Genomic DNA, 19966 nt, shown 5'->3' with positions numbered 1-19966 from the left:
GACCGGAGGCTGGTTGCCTGAACGGATCTGGATTTTTGGCCTCTCCCGCTCATCGCCTGAGTAAAGGATAACCCCCGGGAGACCATGGCGGTGCCCGTGATCTGGGTCCATTCGTCACCGATTCGGAAATGTATAGAGGGCCGGCCCAGAAAAAAGACTCAGATCTAGCTCTCTTCGAATCTTGCGAGGTGTGTTTCGAGAAAAGACATGACAAGGGTGACGATGTTGCCTTGTCGTGTTTGTTTTTTTCTCGTTCATGCAGCCAGCAATACGGACGAGCTCAATGCTGGCTGGCGCTTCATGGAAAGGAAAACGCCCAATCAACGAGTCATAATGAGACATTATGTCGGTCCTCTCGACCAGCGCTCACCACTTGACGATAAAATGTGGGATATTTCTGCTGGTTGTCCAGCTCGAAACATATGTGCACGAAAAAAAAAATGAGGCTGTGTCGGCCACAAAGAAACATGCAGTGGAAATGCAGGGTGCCTATATGCAGAACCCCCCCCCCCCCCCCGGGCGCGTAGCCACCAAGGAGGCCGGATTTCTGGTCCTGCCAGACAGCGAGGCAACACGGCCGTATGACAGCCCCCACAATATGGCCTCGTCACCGGAATGAAAAGGCGGTGGTTTGCACTTCTTCCTTACAACCATCAAGCGATTTCTTGAATGAATTTTGTTCACATTTTTTTGGTTTATTTATTTGTCTTTTCTGTTGAACAGCGACCTCTAGTTTTTGCTTGGTTCGTTTAGTTTGTTTATCTCAGCTATTATTCCCAAGCGGTGGTCGAAGATGCCCTTGTCGAATGGCAATGAAGCCATCAACCTTTTGTCATTAGGTATGTGTATTGTCTGTTGATCCCATCCGCCCTGAAAACTAGGTAAAGCTGACAAGACACAGATGGCGGCGGCGTCCGAGGGGCATCTTCACTTGTTATCTTGCACGAAATCATGTTGAAGATCAAGGAGAGGCATGACTATGCGGATATTCCCAAGCCGTGTGATATATTCCACTTGATAGGCGGGACCAGCACTGGAGGGTGAGTTCCGGAGAGCGCACTCGTTAAAGTCGCTACATACTAAAACTGCTCCAGCCTCATCGCAATCATGTTGGGAAGGCTCCGAATGTCGACTGAAGAGGCCCTACACGAATATGACGAGTGCGCCCAGAAGATTTTCTCGAACAAAAACCGGAAGCGAGGCAGCCTATCAGAGTGGTACAAGGCCACCGCTCTCGAGAAAGTGGTTGAGGACCTTGTTAAGAGACGGGGAATGGGAAAACTGATGCGAGACCCCACGGACCAACCGAAAGGAAAGGCGTTTGTGTGTGTGATGCCTGCCAAGAAGATCGGGGAGCCGCGCCTAGTTCGGTCCTACCAAGGCAGCGACAACTGGGACAAGGACCTCCAAATATTCGAGGCTGCGAGGGCCACCACTGCAGCCTCGACCTTTTTCAAACCGATGGAGCTCAAGGATAGCGTGACTGAGGAAAGTGCCGCGTACATCTATGCTGCCATTGGGTGCAACAATCCGGTCGACTATGTCCTCAAGGAAGCCGTCGCCACGTTTGGACCCAATAGGCGGTTGGGCTGCATCGTCAGTATCGGCACTGGCACTCGCAACACCGAGGTAGGCAGGTCTCGGCGCCGTGGCTTCAGCCTGGATGGTTTGAAGCGGCGAGGGAAATTCGTGATGGGGATGCTCGGGGCGCTGAAGAACGCGGCTACTGATGCCGAAACGCCACACCAACTGCTTGAACACAAACTGAACGGCCATCTCAGCGCATATTTTCGTTTCAGCGTTCCCGATGCAGCCGATAAGGTCAAACTGGACGTGTACAAGAAGGTAGCCTATCTGAAGACCTTGACAACTGATTACCTCGCCGAAGAGGAAATCATCCCCAAAGTCCAGGAGACAGCCGATGTGCTCGAGGAGGAGTCCCCCGATCACAAGCTCACCCTTGGTCATGTCCGTAAGTTAGCATAGCATCACGCACAGAAAGAGTATCTTCACCTTATCATGTTTGCTAACATGGAACAAGATGGCCTAGATAAGAAGCAGATAATCCCAACTGACGCCAAGGCTCAGTTAATGGACACGACCAGCCAATTCTTTACAGCCAGGGATGAAACGCTTGACAGACTAGTGAGGTACTTTGATCGGGGTGAGTCCAAAGACACCGAAAGACGAGAGTTTATGCTGCATGGTATGGGCGGTGTTGGAAAGAGCCAGATCGCCCTCCGGACTGCCGAGATGCTTAAAAAGAACGGGAGGCAAGTTAATCCCCCATTTCCCCGGAAGTGATCAAACCTGCCTGCACCTATCTGACTCCCCATAGTGTGAAACATGTCTTCTGGATAGACGGTAGCAGCACCACTACCGTTGACCAGAGCTATGCAAACATTGCCTTGGACAAGGGGTGGGGGGAGGCAAGCACCCGGGAGCTAAAAAGACTAGCCCTCCGAAAGATCGGCGAGCTATCCGAGGAATGGTTCATAATATTCGACAACTGCACCATAAGAGACCGCATAGCGCATCTCCCGCTATGAAATACGGGAAACATAATCTACACGACTCAACGCAGTCTGGAACTATCCTTAGACTTCAAGCTCGAATCTGTATTCCTAGTCAAGGAATTGAAAGAGTCAGACGCCATCGCGCTTCTTTTGAAGGCATCTGGTCCCGAATATTCCCTCACAAGTCGACGAGATGTGAGTTTGGCCCGAAATATCGTCAAAGAACTCGGCTGTCTTCCGCTTGCGATTGATCAAGCGGCGGCGTACGTTAGAGCAGGTGAATGCTCCCTCTCCGGATTTCTGACTCGGCTCCATGATAGCAAAGTCCAGTTGCTCAAGAGCCCCGAGTTCAATGGGTCGTCCGCAAGGAACTTGCCAGTGTTTGCTACGCTGGACCTGTCGTACGATTCACTTGCTGATATCAAGCACCGTCTCAGAGGGACAGCTAAAGGTTTCGCTGCACAACTTACCTTGCAGATGTTGAATCTGTGTCGTTTCTATCGCCACCAAGACGTCAATATCATGACAATTCTTGAACGTACGGCCAAGGAACGAGCAAAATATCAGACCATACGTTCCCGCTCCCTCGGTAGTCTTGTGAGCGACCCAGATTTGAATCTAGAACACTTGATTCAGACCACTGAGGATGGTGAATGGGTTCAAGAGCTTGGCAGCCAAGCCATGTTGATGCTTCGGACATACTCCATAATACGCACTCGAAAAGATAGTATATTATCCATGCATGACTTGGTACACGAGTGGATTGCACAGAAGCTTGACGACAAGACCTCGGGGCAGATGGCTCAGGTGGCGAAGACCGTCTTGATTGAATCGGTCAGCATTTCAACTCAATCTACAGAAAGAATGATTCTGCAACAGATGTTGTCTCCACATTTCCAACTCTGCGCCAAAATCCCTGGCGCTGGCCACCCACTTGCGGAGGCTCTGCCCGAAGATGCTCGACGTCTTGGGATCCCAGTCCCGGCTGCAAAACCGGACGAGCCGACTCGTGCCCAGCACAGCGTGGTAGGCACGGGTGAAAGCACGGTTGACCCCGTCGCCTTAGGCCGCGGTCTGGAGGACTTTGGCGAGGATATGTACGGATGCTATCTGCTCTGGAAGCTAGGCTGGTTCTACAAGTCCCAGAAAATGTTTCTAGAGGCAGAGAAATGTCTGCAGAAGTCCGTCTACCACACAAACTAGAGTACGGTTCTAACGACGATTCGGTAACGGATGCTTTGCAGACCCTTGCAGAACTCTACCTCGAAATGGGACGCCTCGGAGATGCCGAGGGCCTGTGTATGGAGACACTGGACAGAATAGACTGGAGATTCGAAGAGTACCGGGAAGACGACTGGATACTGGTAAAGCGTCGAGAAACTCCCGCCGAGGCAATGACAAGGATCTTAGTTGACGACGAGACTCGCCTTGAACTAAAATTCAGAGCAACGGTATCCAGGGAGATCACCACGATAAAGGCCCAGGTGAAACTGTCAGAGGTCTTGATAGATGAAGGCAGATGGGGCCCTGCCAAATCTTTTCTTCGAAATGCGCTGGAAACAGCCGAGACCTACGAGTTCTCATCACATATCCTGGAGGTGCGCGATAGGCTTCAAGCGGCTTCTAAGAAGGGCGGGGACATGGATTATTGGAACAATCGCGTGAATGCCGAGAATGCGCTTACGGGAAAGGACCTTGAAGAGGCCACGAAAAGTGAACACCACTACAGAATTATGCGATATTGGGCAGACTGTGTATACCACCAAGACGAGGAGCTAGGTGTTATGGACACCGCTTGCAAGGTTTACAAGGCGCTGCTGCCTCGTTACGCTCGGTATTACGATCGCTCCGACCGCAATATCCTCTACACAATGCGCCAGATTGTCCGGTGTTTGTTATTCTCGAAAGATCGCCGATATGAAGAAGCCGTTAATCTCGCCAGCGACTGTCTCTCTCGAGCCAGACATACCTATGGAGAATACCATCCCGAGACAGTGCAAGCTCTTGAGACGCATGGACTTGCACTTTTATGGTCAAAATCAGATATGAAGGGGGCAGGACTTCGCTACCATAAAGATGCCCTTGAGAGAGCGCTGGTCTGTTTGGGGCCGGGTCACTTCATCACCAAACGCATTAGCCATAGAGTGGACCAGCTTGAAAACACCCGCCCCTCCCAGACTGGCTCCCAAAATTCGCAGCTCTCAAGCCCGACACCCCCATTCCTTCAGTATCTAGAGGGGGCTTTCGCAACAATATTTGATGAAGATGATCCACCAAAGTCGCGCGAATAAATTATCGATAGACTAAGCGCCAGGCTAGGACCAAGGCATTCGATTGTCAAACAGCTAGAAGAGGAATGGAGAGAATCGCTTGAGCGCGACAAGGCGCGGAGATTGATGGGCAAGATAGGGGAAATAGAAGGCCTAGAGCTGTCTCTCAGGGCCCGAAACATGGAACAGCTTCCTTTCAGCGGGCTGGACCGAATCGACGAGGGCTGGGAAAGGTCGCCCGCAACGGCCGACAAGAAGCGTGAAAACACCCTGGAGGCTCAAAACACGGAGCAGTTTCCCAGGAGGTTAGCCCGAATAGACAAAGATGGAGTGAGGACTCCTGACGAGAAGCAGCAAAACGCTCTCAGGAGTCGGAGACAGCGTAGTCAGCGGCGTAGGCCACGCTTTGTCGACGAACCCGGAGAAGGATCGTCAAACCCTAAACATAAAAAGTGGGAACAGAGTTTCGAGGCCATGGTGACGATTCAGCAGTTGGCGAAAATAGATGAAGACTGGCAAGGGGAGAGTCTTGGGGTTCCAGATACAGATCAGCAATACTACGACGGGGAGGATTCGGCTTATGATGTTGAGTACGATGTCGAAATGTTATCGAAAGTGGAAGGGAAACGACCTCAAATTCCGATTGCACAAGCTCTGTAGGTAGTTACGGGGAAGAGAAACTAGATAGGCATATACATGCAGATGTATTCATGAGCTGGACTCGCTATCGGAATTACGATTCTTTATAGCTAGCATGAGCTCGTACATTTGGCCCAGTTGCTCGTCTGGATTTTCGTTAGCAATTAGGTGGTATCAAATTCAGTGTTGAGACTGTACATACCGCTCATCTTTGCGAGTTTGGCTTGGTCCAACTTCTCGCCAACCCAGGACTCCCCCTCGATCTTTTGCGCGTACAGTTGCCACTCGGTGAGAAACCCTATCTGATACCGCTGTGAGAATCCGTCTGGCAGCTTGACTGTCGCCGCAGGGAAGATTTGCTCACTAGGTGGATTGGATTCTCGACGGCCCGATGGGCTCGGAACTCAGACTTGACGTACTCATCGCCCAGGACGCGCATCTCGGACGGCAGAAACTTGCGATGCGCCCGCAGTAGTCGTCGGTAGAGTGGTATTGGCGGCAATAGCGCCATCGGCCCGGGGTTATTCAGACCCCTCGATGACTGCATGGCCGACGCCATCAAGAACTTCGCTGACGCTCTCATGTCTGCAATGCCGGTTTGCTCTCGGAAGTCGACAAAACAACTGAAATAAACGCCAGCCTCAATCTTCAAGCTCGAATTATATGCCCCCGGTCTAATTATTACTAGATAAAAAGTAGCGAGTGTAATCCATTTAACATGGTGAGCTGCCTACTTCTAACTGTCAAGGAGGGTTGGCTAGGTCTAGTTCATGATGTTAGAACTTGAGATGGAGGCTAAGACGCCACGAATTGATGGGAGTGTAATCAAACAGGTGCAAAGCACTTACAGGGGGTACAACCACTGTTGGCAATTTGGACGCCGTTACCCATATTCTGCCCCACCTTTAGCGCATCACAGCCAATCAATGGAGCTATTGTTTACCATCTCCAAGTTTTCCTCAATTCGCAAAATCTTCGATTCATATACCCACCAACTGCTAACCAGCACACATACAAGATGTCCAAAAAAAGGAAACTCGAGGCCAAGGCTGGAGACCAGGTCAAAGTCGGAAATAAGACGATATCGCTGGAGGGCTACCTATCAAAAAAGCCGAGGAAGGAGCAAGCCACATCGAACAACACGAGTGGAGTCCCAAACTCAGATCAGGCGCTCCAGACCCAAGCACCACCAGCATTACAATCAGAAGCCAAGGACGAACAAAAGTCCGACAAAAACCATGAGACTACAAAACCAGCGGGTGATCCGCAATTTCTCCCAATACGCCAGGCTCTGCCACTATGGACACACCAAGATGAGATTCGTCGCATATTGCGGCAACACGATGTCTTGCTTCTTGTCGGTGAGACAGGTTCGGGAAAGAGTACTCAAGTCCCCCAGTTTCTCTATCAGGAGAAATGGTGCCAGAGAAGGAGGGTCAAGGTCCAGACCAACGGAGTAACCGAGCAAGTGAACGTCGGAGGCGTCATTGCAATCACACAGCCGCGCCGAGTCGCAGCAACGACCCTCGCCCATCGCGTTTCCCGTGAAGCTGGAACCCCTCTCAATGGGCAGCGAGGAGGCAGCGACGCCAAGGGTGCTGCCATAAAGGGGCTTGTTGGCTACTCTGTTCGGTTCGACAACCGGGTACCTCCAGGCACCAAAATCAAGTTCGTCACAGAAGGCATGCTTCTGCAAGAACTTCTCCGGGACCCCCATCTCAGACAGTATAGCGCTATCATTGTCGACGAGATCCACGAGCGGAGCGTGGATGTCGACCTGCTGTCTGGGTTTCTCAAGCAAATCGTCTCAGGAGACAAGGCGGGTCGTGGCGGCATCCCGCTCAAAGTTGTTATCATGAGCGCTACGGCCAATGTCGAGAGCATCAAACACTTCTTTTCAAACTCAGATACCAACACTGCGAGCTCCTCATCCACACGAGAAGAGAGCCCTACAGACGGGGTCCAGTTTCTTCAGATTGAGGGGCGTCAGTTTCCCGTAGATGTCATTCATGCTCCAAAGCCGATCCCGGATATCCAAGAAGCCCTTCTAAAGACAATTTTCAAGCTTCACACGGAAGAGCCACTGACGGATAAACACGGAAGACGCGATATCTTGGCATTCCTCACGGGACAGGAAGAAATTGAGACAGCCCAGAGGCTTATCGAAGAGTACGCAGCAACACTCGGCCCCAAGCTGCCAAAGATCAAGGTTATGCCACTGTTTGGCCAACTCTCCATGGAGGCTCAATACGAGGCATTCCAACCGGTTAAAGGAGCCTTTACTAGAAAAATAGTGCTCGCGACCAACATTGCCGAAACATCAGTCACTGTGCCTGGCGTCAGGTATGTCATTGACTGCGGCAAAGCAAAAGTTAAGCAATTCAGGCCCCGACTCGGCATGGAATCTCTCTTAGCAAAGCCAATATCGCAGTCCTCGGCCATCCAACGGACTGGACGAGCAGGACGAGAAGGTCCCGGCAAATCATACAGACTCTACACCGAAGAGACCTTCCAAGGCCTTCAAAAAACCGACCTTCCTGGGATTCTGCGGACTGATGTTCTTGGCGCCGTCCTGACAATGAAAGCGAGGGGGATAGAGGATGTCCTTGCATTCCCTCTCATGGACCCACCAGAGGTAGAATCCGTCGGGAAATCACTCCTACACCTCCACCTCCTCGGGGCTCTCGCAGATGACGGGTCAATCACGGACATGGGCCGCAAAATGGTCATGTTCCCCATGACCGCCCCATATGCCCGGGTTCTGCTCGCTGCGACAGATCCCAAGCACGACTGCCTGTTAGAAGTGATCGACATCATATCATGTATCACAGCCGGCGACGACATTTTTCTTCAAGTCCAGTCAGAAGAGATTAAGGAGGAGGTCGAGGTCTACCGAAAGGAGCTGTACCGTCGAGAGGGTGACCTCCTGACGTACCTCACGGCCATGCAGCATTACGCCGCCGAGAACACGGACCGCGCGCAGTGGTGCAAGTCCCGCAAGATCAACATGCGGAACATGAAGCAGGCGCTCAAAATCCGCAAGCAGATCCGCGGCCTTTGCGTCAGGGAGGGCATGATGGAGCTGGCACCTACCGATCCGCAACCATTCTCTCCCGCGTCGCCGGACGAGGCAGCTGTCATCTTGAAGTGCTTCCTCAAGGGGTTTGCGCTCAAGACTGCTATGCTGGCGCCCGACAGCAGTTACGTGACCTCTCACGGCAAGCATGTCGTGGCGATCCACCCATCTAGCGTGCTCTATGGTCAGAAAAAGGAGGCTATCATGTTCCTAGAACATGTTTACACGCAAAAGAACTACGCAAAAAAAGTCAGCGCCATCCAGGCATCCTGGATCGCCGAGGCTTTGGAACATTAGATACCCCATCTGATGAGGACTAGGTAGCTGCCATATTACAATGATATCACCCGTTAAAGTTCCCAGCGTACTTCTCGTGACGGGCCCGCATTTGGAATCGCGTTTGCAAAGTGTGCGAAAAATATTGCGAGCATCACAATGTCAACATGTAATTAATTAGTGGGAACAGAAAAAAAAGGACATTAAATGAAAACGAGCAGGGCCCCATCCTCTCCTCCCAAAGACGGAAGAAATATGATCTATCAACACTCGTGCAACAAAACGACTTCAAAACTAGACATAATTTATCATTAATGATCTTATCTCGAAGACCAGATCGAATCAACCTCCGAGCCGCAGTTTGAGGTTGCGCAGCCAAGCCGCGACAGACCAGAACCTGGCTCAAACTGGGGAGGATTGTATATTCCTTCATTTCTATCCCACGGTAGCAAGAAAAACAAGTAATAAACCCCGTCGAGAATCTTGTCCAAGACGAATCCTTTTTTGGGGCGAGGGAACAGAATAGCAGGTCGGTGTAGAAACCGAGTGAGATGATACTGGAGCGACTGAATCGAATGGATTGAATCTGGCGGTTTGGCCCTTCTCCCCATCTTCCCCCATTCTGACTGAGTTAATTTTTGTCCGAGATATGCTTGATGATGTTGTAGTTCTTGCGCACGCCATCGTGCACCTTGTCGGTCTGGAGAAGGAGAGAAGAATCAAAAGGTTAGCAAATATCCGGTGGAGAACAGGTGTAGATTGGGTCCAAAGGTGAACGAGTACTTACATGATTGTTGAGGTAGTCAACCTGATCGTTCTGCATATCTAACTTCTTCTTCAGGATCTTTGAATTGAGATTCTGGCGTTTGACCAGCACATCCAATACATCGAGGCCATCGTCGATGAATTCCTCGTCCGCCTCCTGCTCGCCAGTGTCGTCTTCAAAGGTGAATTTCTTCCGTTCTGCTTTCTTGTTTGAGGCAGCACCGAGTCGCCTGGGAGCGGCATTGAGCTGACGCGTGTATTCCACCAGCTCTGGGTCCTGCTCATTCGCCTGTCGTAATATATCTTCTCTCCGTCTTTCGCCGTTTGCCAAGAGCTTGCCAGTCGATGCCTTTGTTCTTTTATCACTGGCTCCAGAAGGCGCAAAGAAGGGAGTGCGTGTGAGCTTGTCGAGATCTTTGACATTCAGACCCGCAATATTATTGTTGGTCTCTGAGTATATTATTAGCCTTCCGAGGTACCTGCGATGTCGGGTGCTGCCGAGAATAGTCTTTAGTAGACTACTTACCTGCTTGGTCCATGGCTACACGGGTACGCAAAAGTCGTTCACCATCCTCGTCCACAGTGCCCATGATTTGGTTCATTCGGTCGTCCATTTCCGTCGCCATCCTGATCGAGTTTTGGATGCTAGTTTTAGACTGCCCCCGAATTTTGTTGATCTCTGCTTTCTTGAAGTCCGCTTGCTCGTCTTCGGTCAGCTCTCGGCGGTCGCCATAGCCGGTGAGAGGGTCGTCCGATGCGTCATAACTTGGCGTACTATCGGCAGCTGGGTCATAGCCAGCATTTGCCGGGGGCGGGGGAGGCCTATTGTTATACCTGTCGCCAAACAGTTCGGCACTAGGGTCACCCAAGCCTCCATAACCTCCATTTCGTTGAGGTAATGGTGAGACCGCAGGTCTGGGGACATTGTTGTCGAACCGGCCGCCTCCATATCCGCCCGGGGCGCCAAGCTTGTCTTTTGCGTATCCGTAACCACCGGGTTGCGGGCTTCCCGAGCCAACTTGCGGGCTGCCCGTACTCAGCTGCGGGCTTCCCGAGCCGTACTGTGAGCCTTCCGAGCCTAGTTGGGGGCCGTCCGTAAACCCGTCCGTGTATGCTGGAGGAGGAGCACCGTAGTTGCTAGAGCCGGCGGTGCCATAGCTTGATGCGCTCTGGCCGCCAAAGCTGCTGGTACTAGGAGCTGGACCGCGGGGCAGGCCCGGACGGGGACCAGTCGGCAAACCAACACGGGGTCCGCTGGGAAGTCCTTGACGGCCTTGCACGGGAGGTGCGGGAGCGTAGGAATTCGCATAGGGGTCTGCCACTGGCTGAACAGCATAGGGGTTGGAGTCTTGCGAGCCGCCGTCCTTTGACTTCTTGTCGTCCGACTTCTTGCCGAATCCGAAACGCCCCATGTTGAGAAGCTGCGGCCGATCTTAGTACAGATAGAAAAACAGAGGTAAAACGCGGTTTGAACGTCGGATGGCAGATTAGGGAGGAGATAGAAGGACAAGACTTTAATACAAAGTGCTAATTGAAATGGGAAAGACCAGAAAAGGGGGGCAAATATTGAGGCGGATCTAGGTTGCAGAGAGCGGAGAACCGAAGTGTCTTGGGTCTGTTCCAGGTTGGATCCAACGCCGGCAAAAGGCTCTTGGGCGGCGCTGGGCTGGCATCGATACTTTAGGGCCACGGGCTCAGCCCCAGGCCACGCATAGGTTACCCACTGGCCGTCCACCGCGGGAGTGGAGTGAGGGATCTTGGGAACGTGTTGCGCAGCGTGGCGCGGCGTCACAGCGATTCGTCCTTGGCCATGGTCCCCTGGCCGCCAGGTGGTCAAAACGGATGCGTCCGCCGCGAAGCGCAGCTGCGGGGCTTGCCGCAGAAGGCCATCGGGGTCTGGCCTGGCCGCCGGAGCTGTATGGATGGGGAAGGAGGAAGGCAGGGATATCGGTGGAGCGCATTCGTGCAGGGCCGGTACGAGCATCTAAACGTACCTTCATCACCTTCTCTTCCCCTCTCAGGGCGTTCCAGCCCCATTTTGACGGCTTCTTGTTGTTGGTGGTAACTAGTTCGATCGCCACCTTCTCGTCATCGTCGCTATCGCTATGTATGTCGTTGATTATTTCGACGACTTCGGCCGCAACAGCGGGCTCCGCTTGCGAGAGTGTCTCCATAGTGGGCTTCCGTATTCTTGAGTGATTTGCTGCTTTGATTGTAGCTTGCTTTGATTGTAGCTGGCTTTGCGCAGCCGTCAATTGCGAGCGGTGGTTTTTGGTAGGAGGAGACTTTGCGGCTGCAGTGTGCAACCTTGTGAATAAAGTATTTCGATATCAGACGATAGTGCCCCTCCAATCAGAGGCCACAGTTCTGGTGCGTCACCGGCCAGGGTCGCGCACAAGTCATCAGGCTGGTCCTGCCTTCTCAAGCACGAATGCTATTTCTGCTATCTTCCTTACCTCAAAGCTGAAGATTCCTTCCCCCTCTATACATATCAGACGCTAATGAAGCTTTGAGAGTCGTACAAGATGCCTTCTAACTAAGAGTGCTTTGTTTTGTCTTCATCGGGGCTTTTTCGCACGAAATAATTCCAGACAAGATCAGACCAGTCACCAACCAACCCGCGAGCCATCAACTCCAGACTCCAAAATGATACCAAGAATACACCTGTTATACCTTTCTGGAATGATTAACTGCAGTGCAATATTATCTATATCCATACACCAGCAATCTGCGGTAGCGAATTGCTGATCTCTTCCTCTTCGTCCGCCCGGCTTCTACCCTCACCTGTCTGGTTAGATTTGCTGCTGCGAGCTGGGTACGAATACTGTGGGGAGACGAACCTCCTGAGCCTCAGCCATGTCGGTCTTCACGTTCGACCCAGACCCCCCGCGGGTTGCCTCCCCATGGCTGAAGCCAGTGGATCCTAGCAATGGTCCAGTTGTTTCTGTGCGGTCAGTGTCGCGGAAATGGGCAGTGGAGCCAGGTCTATTGTCAGACTACGGCGTCACCAAACTCGAGGCCGAGCCTCAAGACGGGCCAACCGAGTATAAGCTTCACTTACTTCTTAGGCCCAGGAGAAACTACGAACGCACCAGCACCGCTAATCGCATATCTGGGTCAACGCAGTCTCGCCCCCCTCCCGACCCCAAGTCGTCAAAGCTGGCACCCGTCTTGGTGGGGTCGTCGACCATATCGATCCAGACCCGCCAGACCCGTCTTGAGCACCTCACCACCCAGCTGCTTTGGAGGCTGCAGCAGTCTTGCCCCTATCATTCCAGCTCCGCCGCCGGCGGGCTAGTCGTTCCCCAGCTCCTGGACGAGAGCGTTTCCCTGGATTCTCAGGTCCAACTGGCCAAGCTTCCACCTGGGCTGGAGGCATCCAGGGGAGCTTTGTATGAGATTGGCGTGGCTGACGATGGCACTCTTGCCGGCCTCACTAAGGATGAGATGGATGAGAGCCTTTCAACTCTTCGTATCATGGCCGCGAGCCTGGGCTGCGCTATGAAGGTGCTTCGAATGGTGACTGTCGGGGACTGCGAGTGGGTTGAGGCCATCGGCCCAGAGGATGGCTCCTCGCCCCTCGCCCCACATACTCGGCGGCAAACCAAGCTGTGGGTGGCCGAAGCCTTGGTCACACCTGATTTAAGTCCTCGAGATGCACCGCAGAAGTTGTCGCTCCAATCTAAATCTCATCCATTGTCTCGACTAGGAGAGGACCTAGATACCCCAAAACAGGGTCCTCTAACGGTAAACCAGCTCCGAGTCACGCTTACGGGCCCGACGACGTCTGGAAAGTCGACTCTCTTAGGCACCCTTTCGACCGGGACTCGGGACAATGGTCGCGGGAACTGCCGTCTTAGTCTCCTCAAGCACCTCCACGAGGTAGCGTCCGGTGTTACTTCGTCTGTCACACAGGAACTCGTTGGCTACGATGACGGCAGCATAATCAACTATGCCCACAGCGGAGTTGAGGATTGGATTGATATCCACGACTTTACAAAGGCTGGCCGCCTCGTCTATCTGCTCGATTCTGCGGGACATCCTCGTTACCGCCGTACTATTCTTCGTGGCCTTGTGGGATGGGCTCCGCACTGGACCATTCTCTGCTTGGCGGCCGATGGTGCCGATTCCGCATCGGCTGCTGGCGCTACATCCTCTGCCGTCGATATACTTGGACCTGCTGCCGCGGGTGTCGACCTGGCATCAGCTCACCTTGACCTGTGCTTGAGGTTAAGATTACCGTTGGCTATTGTTGTAACTAAGCTAGATTTGGCGACCAAACAGAGCATGACCGGCATTCTCAACAAACTTCTGTCAGCGATCAAAGGGGCTGGTCGAGTGCCGGCGATACTCAGAACGAACCAAACCAGCCATACCGATACGGGCCACGTGTCGACAGCGGACCTCGAGGCTGTGAAGAGAGTCGTGGATAGCATGGCGGGGAGCGAGGATCTGCTTTCGGTCGTGCCCATTGTGCTGACCAGTGCAGTTGATGGGCGGGGAATTGGCTTGGTCCACGCCATGCTTCAAAGTCTGCCGCTGCCCCCCCGGCCAACTTCGCAAGACTTTGTTGGTGCAGCGCTGAACCCCGAGCAACCGGCTTGTCTGTTTCACATTGAAGACAAGTTCAGTCTCCCAGCAACTTACTCGTTAGCCACCAGTATCGCCGATCAGCACACCGATCTCGGGACCGTGGTAGCGGGATATTTGCGCTTTGGAACCTTGTCCATCGGCGACAGGGTGATTATTGGCCCCTTTCCGCCCGTAGGAGACGAATCGCGTGACAAAACGCCCGACGATGCGTCTGGCGCCGACGGACTTTCCATGTCGCATCCTTCTTCGACTGAACTCAACCGTATCGCGGTAAAAAACGCAGTCTCCGCGTCTGCCATCAAGGGCGAGTGGCACAGCGCGTCGATTGTTAGCATCCGAAACCTCCGACTTCCCGTGCAGACCCTCACTGCGGGCCAAGTTGGGTCCATCGGGATGATTTTCGAGGCTTTGGGCGAGTCTGGCAAAGTTATGCCGGCCTCGACCCCGAGGTTGCGCAAGGGGATGATTGTGGCGGTGCCTAGCGAGCACATGGTCGCGACGGGCCTCTCTCTGCAGGCTGCTAGCGGCTTGACTGCTGTCTTTGAAGACGCAGAGGTGAGGTCCCTGGCAACAGGCAGTCTCGTCAATATATACGTCGCAAGTGTCCGCGCCTCCGCTCGGGTCGTGCGCGTGTCAGAATCTAAGCACCAACAAGATGAAAGTAAACTGGCCACAGAAGATATTGACGAAATGTTCAGCCTTAGTGAGGACGCAAATATAGACGGCGTCAAACATACACAATCAATCGAGATGGCAAGCGAAGTAGAAGTACAACTAGAGCTGCTGTCTAACCGGGAGTGGATCGAGCTTGGGTCTCGGATTTTTATACAAGAAGGGGCCAGTAAAGATAGGTCGGTATTAGGTGGGTTTGTTGGCAAAGTTGTTGAGATCATGGAATGACCGGGTGGGCGACTTTAAGGCGTGATTTCTTTTTCGGGCTTGGCCTTTCAAGCATTTATGTTTTAGCTCTTTCTTTTTGTTCAGCCCCATGTTGTTTTCAGCGAAATTCTTGGTTTTAGATAACCAAAGACTTGCACCAGTGCGTACATTTCATAGCTACCAAGTGCTATTATCCACGAGTCAGTTGTAATCAAAAGTCGGCGAAATTAACATCATCCCTGACGAGAGTCGCTATATAGAAATACTATGCGTTTGGACCAGTTGTGCACGCGATCGCCACTTTCCAATATTGCGCGTCGTATGAATATTGACCATATATATTTCCAGGGGGGGGGTTTTTTGTATATTTTAATGTTTATCTCTAGAGTCTTGCGCTCAAATCTTACACCATCACACGGTGCCGGTTATCCCCCCTCACGCCCTCACCAACCCGTAAAACAGCGTCCACGTCAGGATGAAGCCCGCCAGTCCGTTCATCAGCCCGCCAGTCCAGAACTCGACTTGGCTGCGGAAGTAGCGGCTCGTATCGAACGCGCCGCCACCGCCGTTTGCGTCTGACGCAAGCGACGTCGGCGCCACCCGCACCACGTAGAACAGCATCGCCGTCAGCAGCGAACACACCACGTAGAACAGGAACCCGCTGTACGACTCGAGCCCGAGGATCCCCGCGCCGACGCCGAACAGCGACGCCGTCAGCGACTGCAGGTTCAGTAATGTCTGCGTGCGAGTTAATGGGTGTTAGTTTATTTTAGGGGTATGGGTAGGTTGTGTGGTGGTGTACATGACGACGGGGGGACGAACCCGTGAGTTGTGTACGACTGCCTCCTGCACTATGGGCACGATTTGGAATTCTCGCTCGGCCGACATGGTTGCTTGTTGTGCGCTCAGGCCGAGGGGCGAGCTGGCTTGTCTCGTGGACACTGGACGACGACGAGGAAGGGGGTGGAGGTAAGGGTAGATCGCGGTCGGCGGTTCGAACGTCTGGCGCAGGCAATCGGGCTGCGGTTTATGTTTTACTTTTTTGACAAATTAATCTAATGGCTGTATTAGGTGTTGCGATCGTTGTCGCGGTCGTCGAGGTGTGCGGTCGTTGCGTGGCGAGGCGGGACGTGACGTGATCGGGTAAGCTGGGAAGACGTTGAAAGTGATTAAAGTGATCGCCGTGATGTCGCGCTGGGCCGCTCACCGAGGTAGCACGGACATGGGTGTGCCTCCAGCTCCAGGGTCCCTTTATTATTGTGGGGACCTCTTATCGTCGACGATGTACGGAAATAGATGTGGGACTACGGAATAATACTAGTGTGCGTATTGCACTCGTAACAGTCTGTATTGAAGCTGTCGGCCAGCTGCCGGCTGCTAATTCTGGTAGCATGTGACCCACCTGACATGCAAGTCCGATCAACTGGTTACACTTCTGTATCCGTATCACAGAGTCTGCTCCATCGGCTTGCTAGATGTCGCCAACGAAAACAGGTAAAAGGAGTCGAACGGTTCTGTATTTGCATGGATGAGCGGCGCTGTCGTTGCGGAGACGGCCGCCGGCATTTTATGCATATAGCTGAACCCGGGGGGGCTTTGCTGTCGGCAAAAAATGACGCCCTCCACAGCGTAATTGGGGGACCTTTCAGCGGCGTGCCCAGGCCTTGGAGAGTACGGAATACATCGCAAGAATTTCGGTTCCCGGCGTTTAAATGAGAGCTGCAGCTGCGCGACAAGGGTTAAGTTATGAATCCACAGAGCTTCACTGCCAGAGTAACCTTCCTTTGTTATTATTAGCGGACTCCTCCCAGCCTCGTCCTCGTCTTCGCTCGTCTCGTCTCCGTGTTTGCTTTTGTTAATGTTTCTGGGGTCCAAACCATCCTCATCCTCCTGGACTCTAGAAAGCCAGCCGTTACGATCTCGACTAGACTTGTGCACCTCCGCCGCCGCGCGCCTCCTGTCTCTCGAAACATGCAGAGCGGCAACCAACAGCGGTAGCAAATCACATTATCCGTAGCCGCCTGACATCTAGTTCTGACGTACGTGTGTTCCTGCCGCCGCCGCCACAGGGGTTGAATTGTCGCGTGCACCACCACCCACTGAACCCCGTGCCTCGTCAAAGGCGGTCGCAGCAACGGTCTCGGTGTTACCAGATGGACAGCTGTGGGTACCACAGAAGCCCCGTCACTCTGTCCCAGCTTTTTCATGGAGGCCGTTATTCTCGACCACACTCCACTTGCCGACTATCTTAAGGGTCCGTTGCGCCTCCACGGACCAGCACCGGGCTGGCCCCTTTCCTGCCGTGTTTCTAATCATTTTTCCGATGGCAGACGAGGGAGAGGAAAGGTTCGAGCGCGAGCGCGAGCACGAGCACGAGGACGATCTCGACCTCGATCTCGACCTCAAGCATGAGCATGACCGCGACTCTTCAACATGGGGCTCTCCGCCGACCGAGCACAACCCCCGACACGATGTGTCGCCACCCTCGAGTCCGTCTTTCGCGCCGGTCGGACGCCCCGTGGTGAGGAAGCGGTTCCGTAGCAACATCCCGAACCCGCTGCGCCTCGACATCCCCCACGGGGCCCGATTAAGTTCGCTCCAACATTCCTATTCGGTGAGATGCCTCGCGCGACTGTGTGCTGGGCTGCCCGAACTGACAGATTGGCTGGCAGAATGCTGTGGTGACGAGGATGGACCGCGTCGACAATGTCAAGTTTATTGAGCAGTTCCGATACACGATCGTCGCGTCGCAACTACTCAGCGGACAGTCCCTCTCGAGCCAGCACCAGTACTACAACCGATCGAAAGAGCCACCAAACACCACTCCCAATGTAGTGGTGCCGACGTCGACGGGCCTACTAGCGACAGCTGCCGGCGCGCTCATCGTGGCGTGGATGATCAGCTGGGTCTACTCTGGTGGTATTGCCTACCTGACCAAAAAGCGCATGCTGTTTGCGACGACCGTCTTGATAGTGGGCGTCTTGTTTTCTCACGCCTACATTCGGAAACAGTGGCTCCGGTACGTGCGTGATCAGGCATTGAACGAGGTCGCAACCTTCGTGTCGGGGTCCCAAGATTTGGACAGCGCGTCCAGTGCTGCGCTGTCACTTATCCAAGAGGTCGAGCTCGTCTCGCGGGGATACAGAATTAGCGCGCCGTTGCCTCCCATCAGTCGCATCGAAGACAGAAGCCAGACCCGCCGATGCCTGCGGCTGCGCAAGGCCCTGAAGGCTCGTCTCGCCGACATGATTCAGAACTACACCCAAGTGTCCTCCGTGTTCAAAGGGTTCTCAGAGCAACTGGACCTAGACAAGTTTTACGATATCTATGATATCAGCGACTTCGATATGTCGGATGCCTTGCAAGGCTTTTCAGAGAGCGAGTTTGAAGACTCTGAGTCCCTTCGCGTGCTTAAGATTGCCGCCACTCGATTTCACACCATTCGCAAGATTCTTTTATGCGCTCTGCTTGCATTCGAGGCTAGCGGGGACAATACCGACTTTTTGCGATGGTCAACGGCTGTGGAAGGGCTCCGGACACTCAACGAAGTTACCAAAGACTGCTTTGAAAGACTTCGCCACATCTTGAGTGAAGAAGAGAGTAAGCACGCTGGCATTAGCCGCCATGCTATTGTGTTAGACACTGACGAGTCAATAGCCTTTCCCACCTTCCCAGAGCCCAAGATGCCATTGACGCCAGGCCGAGAGAGGCGGCGGTCTCAATTTAGAAAGCTGAGCTCGCTTTCCACCGGAATCCGAGGTCTCCAGGCCAAGCTAGCTCTGTTGCGCGAAGAGTCCGAGAGGTCTCTCAACGAGGCCGACGATGTATCTGAACTCGGCTCGAGCCTGCTGGCCCAGTACGACTCGATTGGACAGGACCTGAGGACGCTGACGCAAGCGTGGGAGGAAGGGAAAGCAGCGCTAGCATCGGGTATCGACCGCAATGAGAAGCGACTGTCTTCCATGAGCCTCTTTTCGCCCACAAGCTCACTGAGCGGGCTTACCACGGTTGAGGAGGGAGGGACGATGGATGCTTTTAAAGCACTCACAGGCGAATCCCCGCCCAGTTCGAATTTCGGCAGCACGAGGGGAGATATCGACGAGGCCGAAGTGTTTGAGGCGGTCGCCCTGCCCCGACCTCGCAGCACGCTCTCGAGAGAGGAACGACTTATGAAGATGAAGGAAGACCGAGGGAAGAGAGAGATTGCCAGGGAGAAGTCCGACGCGAACCATGGAATGCTTCGAGAACTCGAGATGGTCATCAATCTCCGCCCGAAGCGATCGAACACCGCCGCAGCAAGGCCCTCGCACGGCCGCTTCTCAATATGACATTTGACGATGACACGATTTTCATCTTTTGCTTTCATCACTGCGCGTATCCTAGATCGGAAGCATTCACGGGGCTCAAAAATTCAACGGTGGCAGGATAGAGGCGTTTTCTAGTCGCGGTTCCGGTCCATAAACTTGCGAATGACAGGACTCATGACGGCGTTTTTCCACTTATACATTTTTCTCTTTTTTCCCGGCCGGTAGCGTCGCGGACACCTAGTTACCGACATATATATGATAATACACATTCGTTGTAAGTAAACTTTTGAGGTATGATAAGTTGTATCAACAGGATCATTGGACTAGTTCATCGTTTGGGAACTTGCTGCTTGTGTGGGAGGCAGAGATGGGCTTTCAGGGGCACTGTTAAGGGCAAGTAAGCAGGGCTGCATTGACAGGCAAATAGACAACAAACAAACAGTCTGAGCCAATGCTTAATTGACTATAACCCGCCATAGACTGCTTTGATATATGATGTAATGACTAGTAACTCTTGCTAATCTAGCTGGTTCTAAATATTCAAACTGCAGTCTTCTTCCCTCTATTTTCCGTTGTTTGACTTTGCCTGGCCAATCAAGAAAGGAACAGAAGGCCTGGATGAAAGTGCTAAGAGGCAGCCCAGGA

The 19966-nt window shown here is 53.1% G+C and overlaps 7 protein-coding genes across 7 annotated transcripts; 4 read left to right on the top strand and 3 right to left on the bottom strand.

Annotated features, from left to right (window-relative positions):
- The first annotated feature begins 500 nt into the window (after positions 1-500).
- B0T26DRAFT_24347 (acyl transferase/acyl hydrolase/lysophospholipase) lies at positions 501-2713 on the top strand. Its single transcript, XM_060433953.1, has 5 exons — positions 501-839; positions 902-1040; positions 1095-1972; positions 2042-2273; positions 2339-2713. Exons 1-5 carry the CDS (start codon positions 794-796, stop codon positions 2547-2549), a joined length of 1506 nt encoding a protein of 501 aa, XP_060302391.1. The 5' UTR covers positions 501-793; the 3' UTR covers positions 2550-2713.
- Positions 2714-5150: 2437 nt separating this feature from the next.
- B0T26DRAFT_24233 (uncharacterized protein) lies at positions 5151-6277 on the bottom strand. The gene is made up of 3 exons (XM_060433949.1): positions 5790-6277; positions 5628-5727; positions 5151-5571 (listed from the first exon to the last, which is right to left on the bottom strand). Exons 1-3 carry the CDS (start codon positions 6006-6008, stop codon positions 5495-5497), a joined length of 396 nt encoding a protein of 131 aa, XP_060302390.1. The 5' UTR covers positions 6009-6277; the 3' UTR covers positions 5151-5494.
- A 122-nt stretch (positions 6278-6399) lies between these two features.
- B0T26DRAFT_684655 (P-loop containing nucleoside triphosphate hydrolase protein) lies at positions 6400-8862 on the top strand. The gene has a single exon (XM_060440850.1). The coding sequence runs from the start codon at positions 6444-6446 to the stop codon at positions 8796-8798; it is 2355 nt and encodes a 784-aa protein (XP_060302389.1). The 5' UTR covers positions 6400-6443; the 3' UTR covers positions 8799-8862.
- Positions 8863-9309: 447 nt separating this feature from the next.
- B0T26DRAFT_24246 (uncharacterized protein) lies at positions 9310-11095 on the bottom strand. The gene is made up of 3 exons (XM_060433950.1): positions 10069-11095; positions 9565-9992; positions 9310-9477 (listed from the first exon to the last, which is right to left on the bottom strand). The coding sequence occupies exons 1-3, from the start codon at positions 10952-10954 to the stop codon at positions 9409-9411; spliced, it is 1383 nt and encodes a 460-aa protein (XP_060302388.1). The 5' UTR covers positions 10955-11095; the 3' UTR covers positions 9310-9408.
- Positions 11096-12057: 962 nt separating this feature from the next.
- On the top strand, positions 12058-15326 carry B0T26DRAFT_24213 (uncharacterized protein). Its single transcript, XM_060433947.1, has one exon. It carries the CDS (start codon positions 12399-12401, stop codon positions 15033-15035), a length of 2637 nt encoding a protein of 878 aa, XP_060302387.1. The 5' UTR covers positions 12058-12398; the 3' UTR covers positions 15036-15326.
- A 123-nt stretch (positions 15327-15449) lies between these two features.
- On the bottom strand, positions 15450-15902 carry B0T26DRAFT_745544 (Rab5-interacting protein family; the record flags this gene model as incomplete). Its single annotated transcript, XM_060444574.1, has 2 exons — positions 15450-15752; positions 15837-15902. The coding sequence occupies 2 exons, from the start codon at positions 15900-15902 to the stop codon at positions 15450-15452; spliced, it is 369 nt and encodes a 122-aa protein (XP_060302386.1).
- Positions 15903-17167: 1265 nt separating this feature from the next.
- On the top strand, positions 17168-19559 carry B0T26DRAFT_24387 (Mysoin-binding motif of peroxisomes-domain-containing protein). Its single transcript, XM_060433955.1, has 3 exons — positions 17168-17628; positions 17687-18614; positions 18672-19559. The coding sequence occupies exons 1-3, from the start codon at positions 17338-17340 to the stop codon at positions 19340-19342; spliced, it is 1890 nt and encodes a 629-aa protein (XP_060302385.1). The 5' UTR covers positions 17168-17337; the 3' UTR covers positions 19343-19559.
- The last annotated feature ends 407 nt before the right edge of the window (positions 19560-19966 follow it).

Source organism: Lasiosphaeria miniovina (genome assembly GCF_030549165.1).
Source record: "Lasiosphaeria miniovina strain SMH2392-1A chromosome Unknown B0T26scaffold_1, whole genome shotgun sequence".
Classification (NCBI taxonomy): domain Eukaryota; kingdom Fungi; phylum Ascomycota; class Sordariomycetes; order Sordariales; family Lasiosphaeriaceae; genus Lasiosphaeria; species Lasiosphaeria miniovina.
Note: the sequence above shows the minus strand (reverse complement) of the source record. Positions and strands in the feature narration are given on the sequence as shown.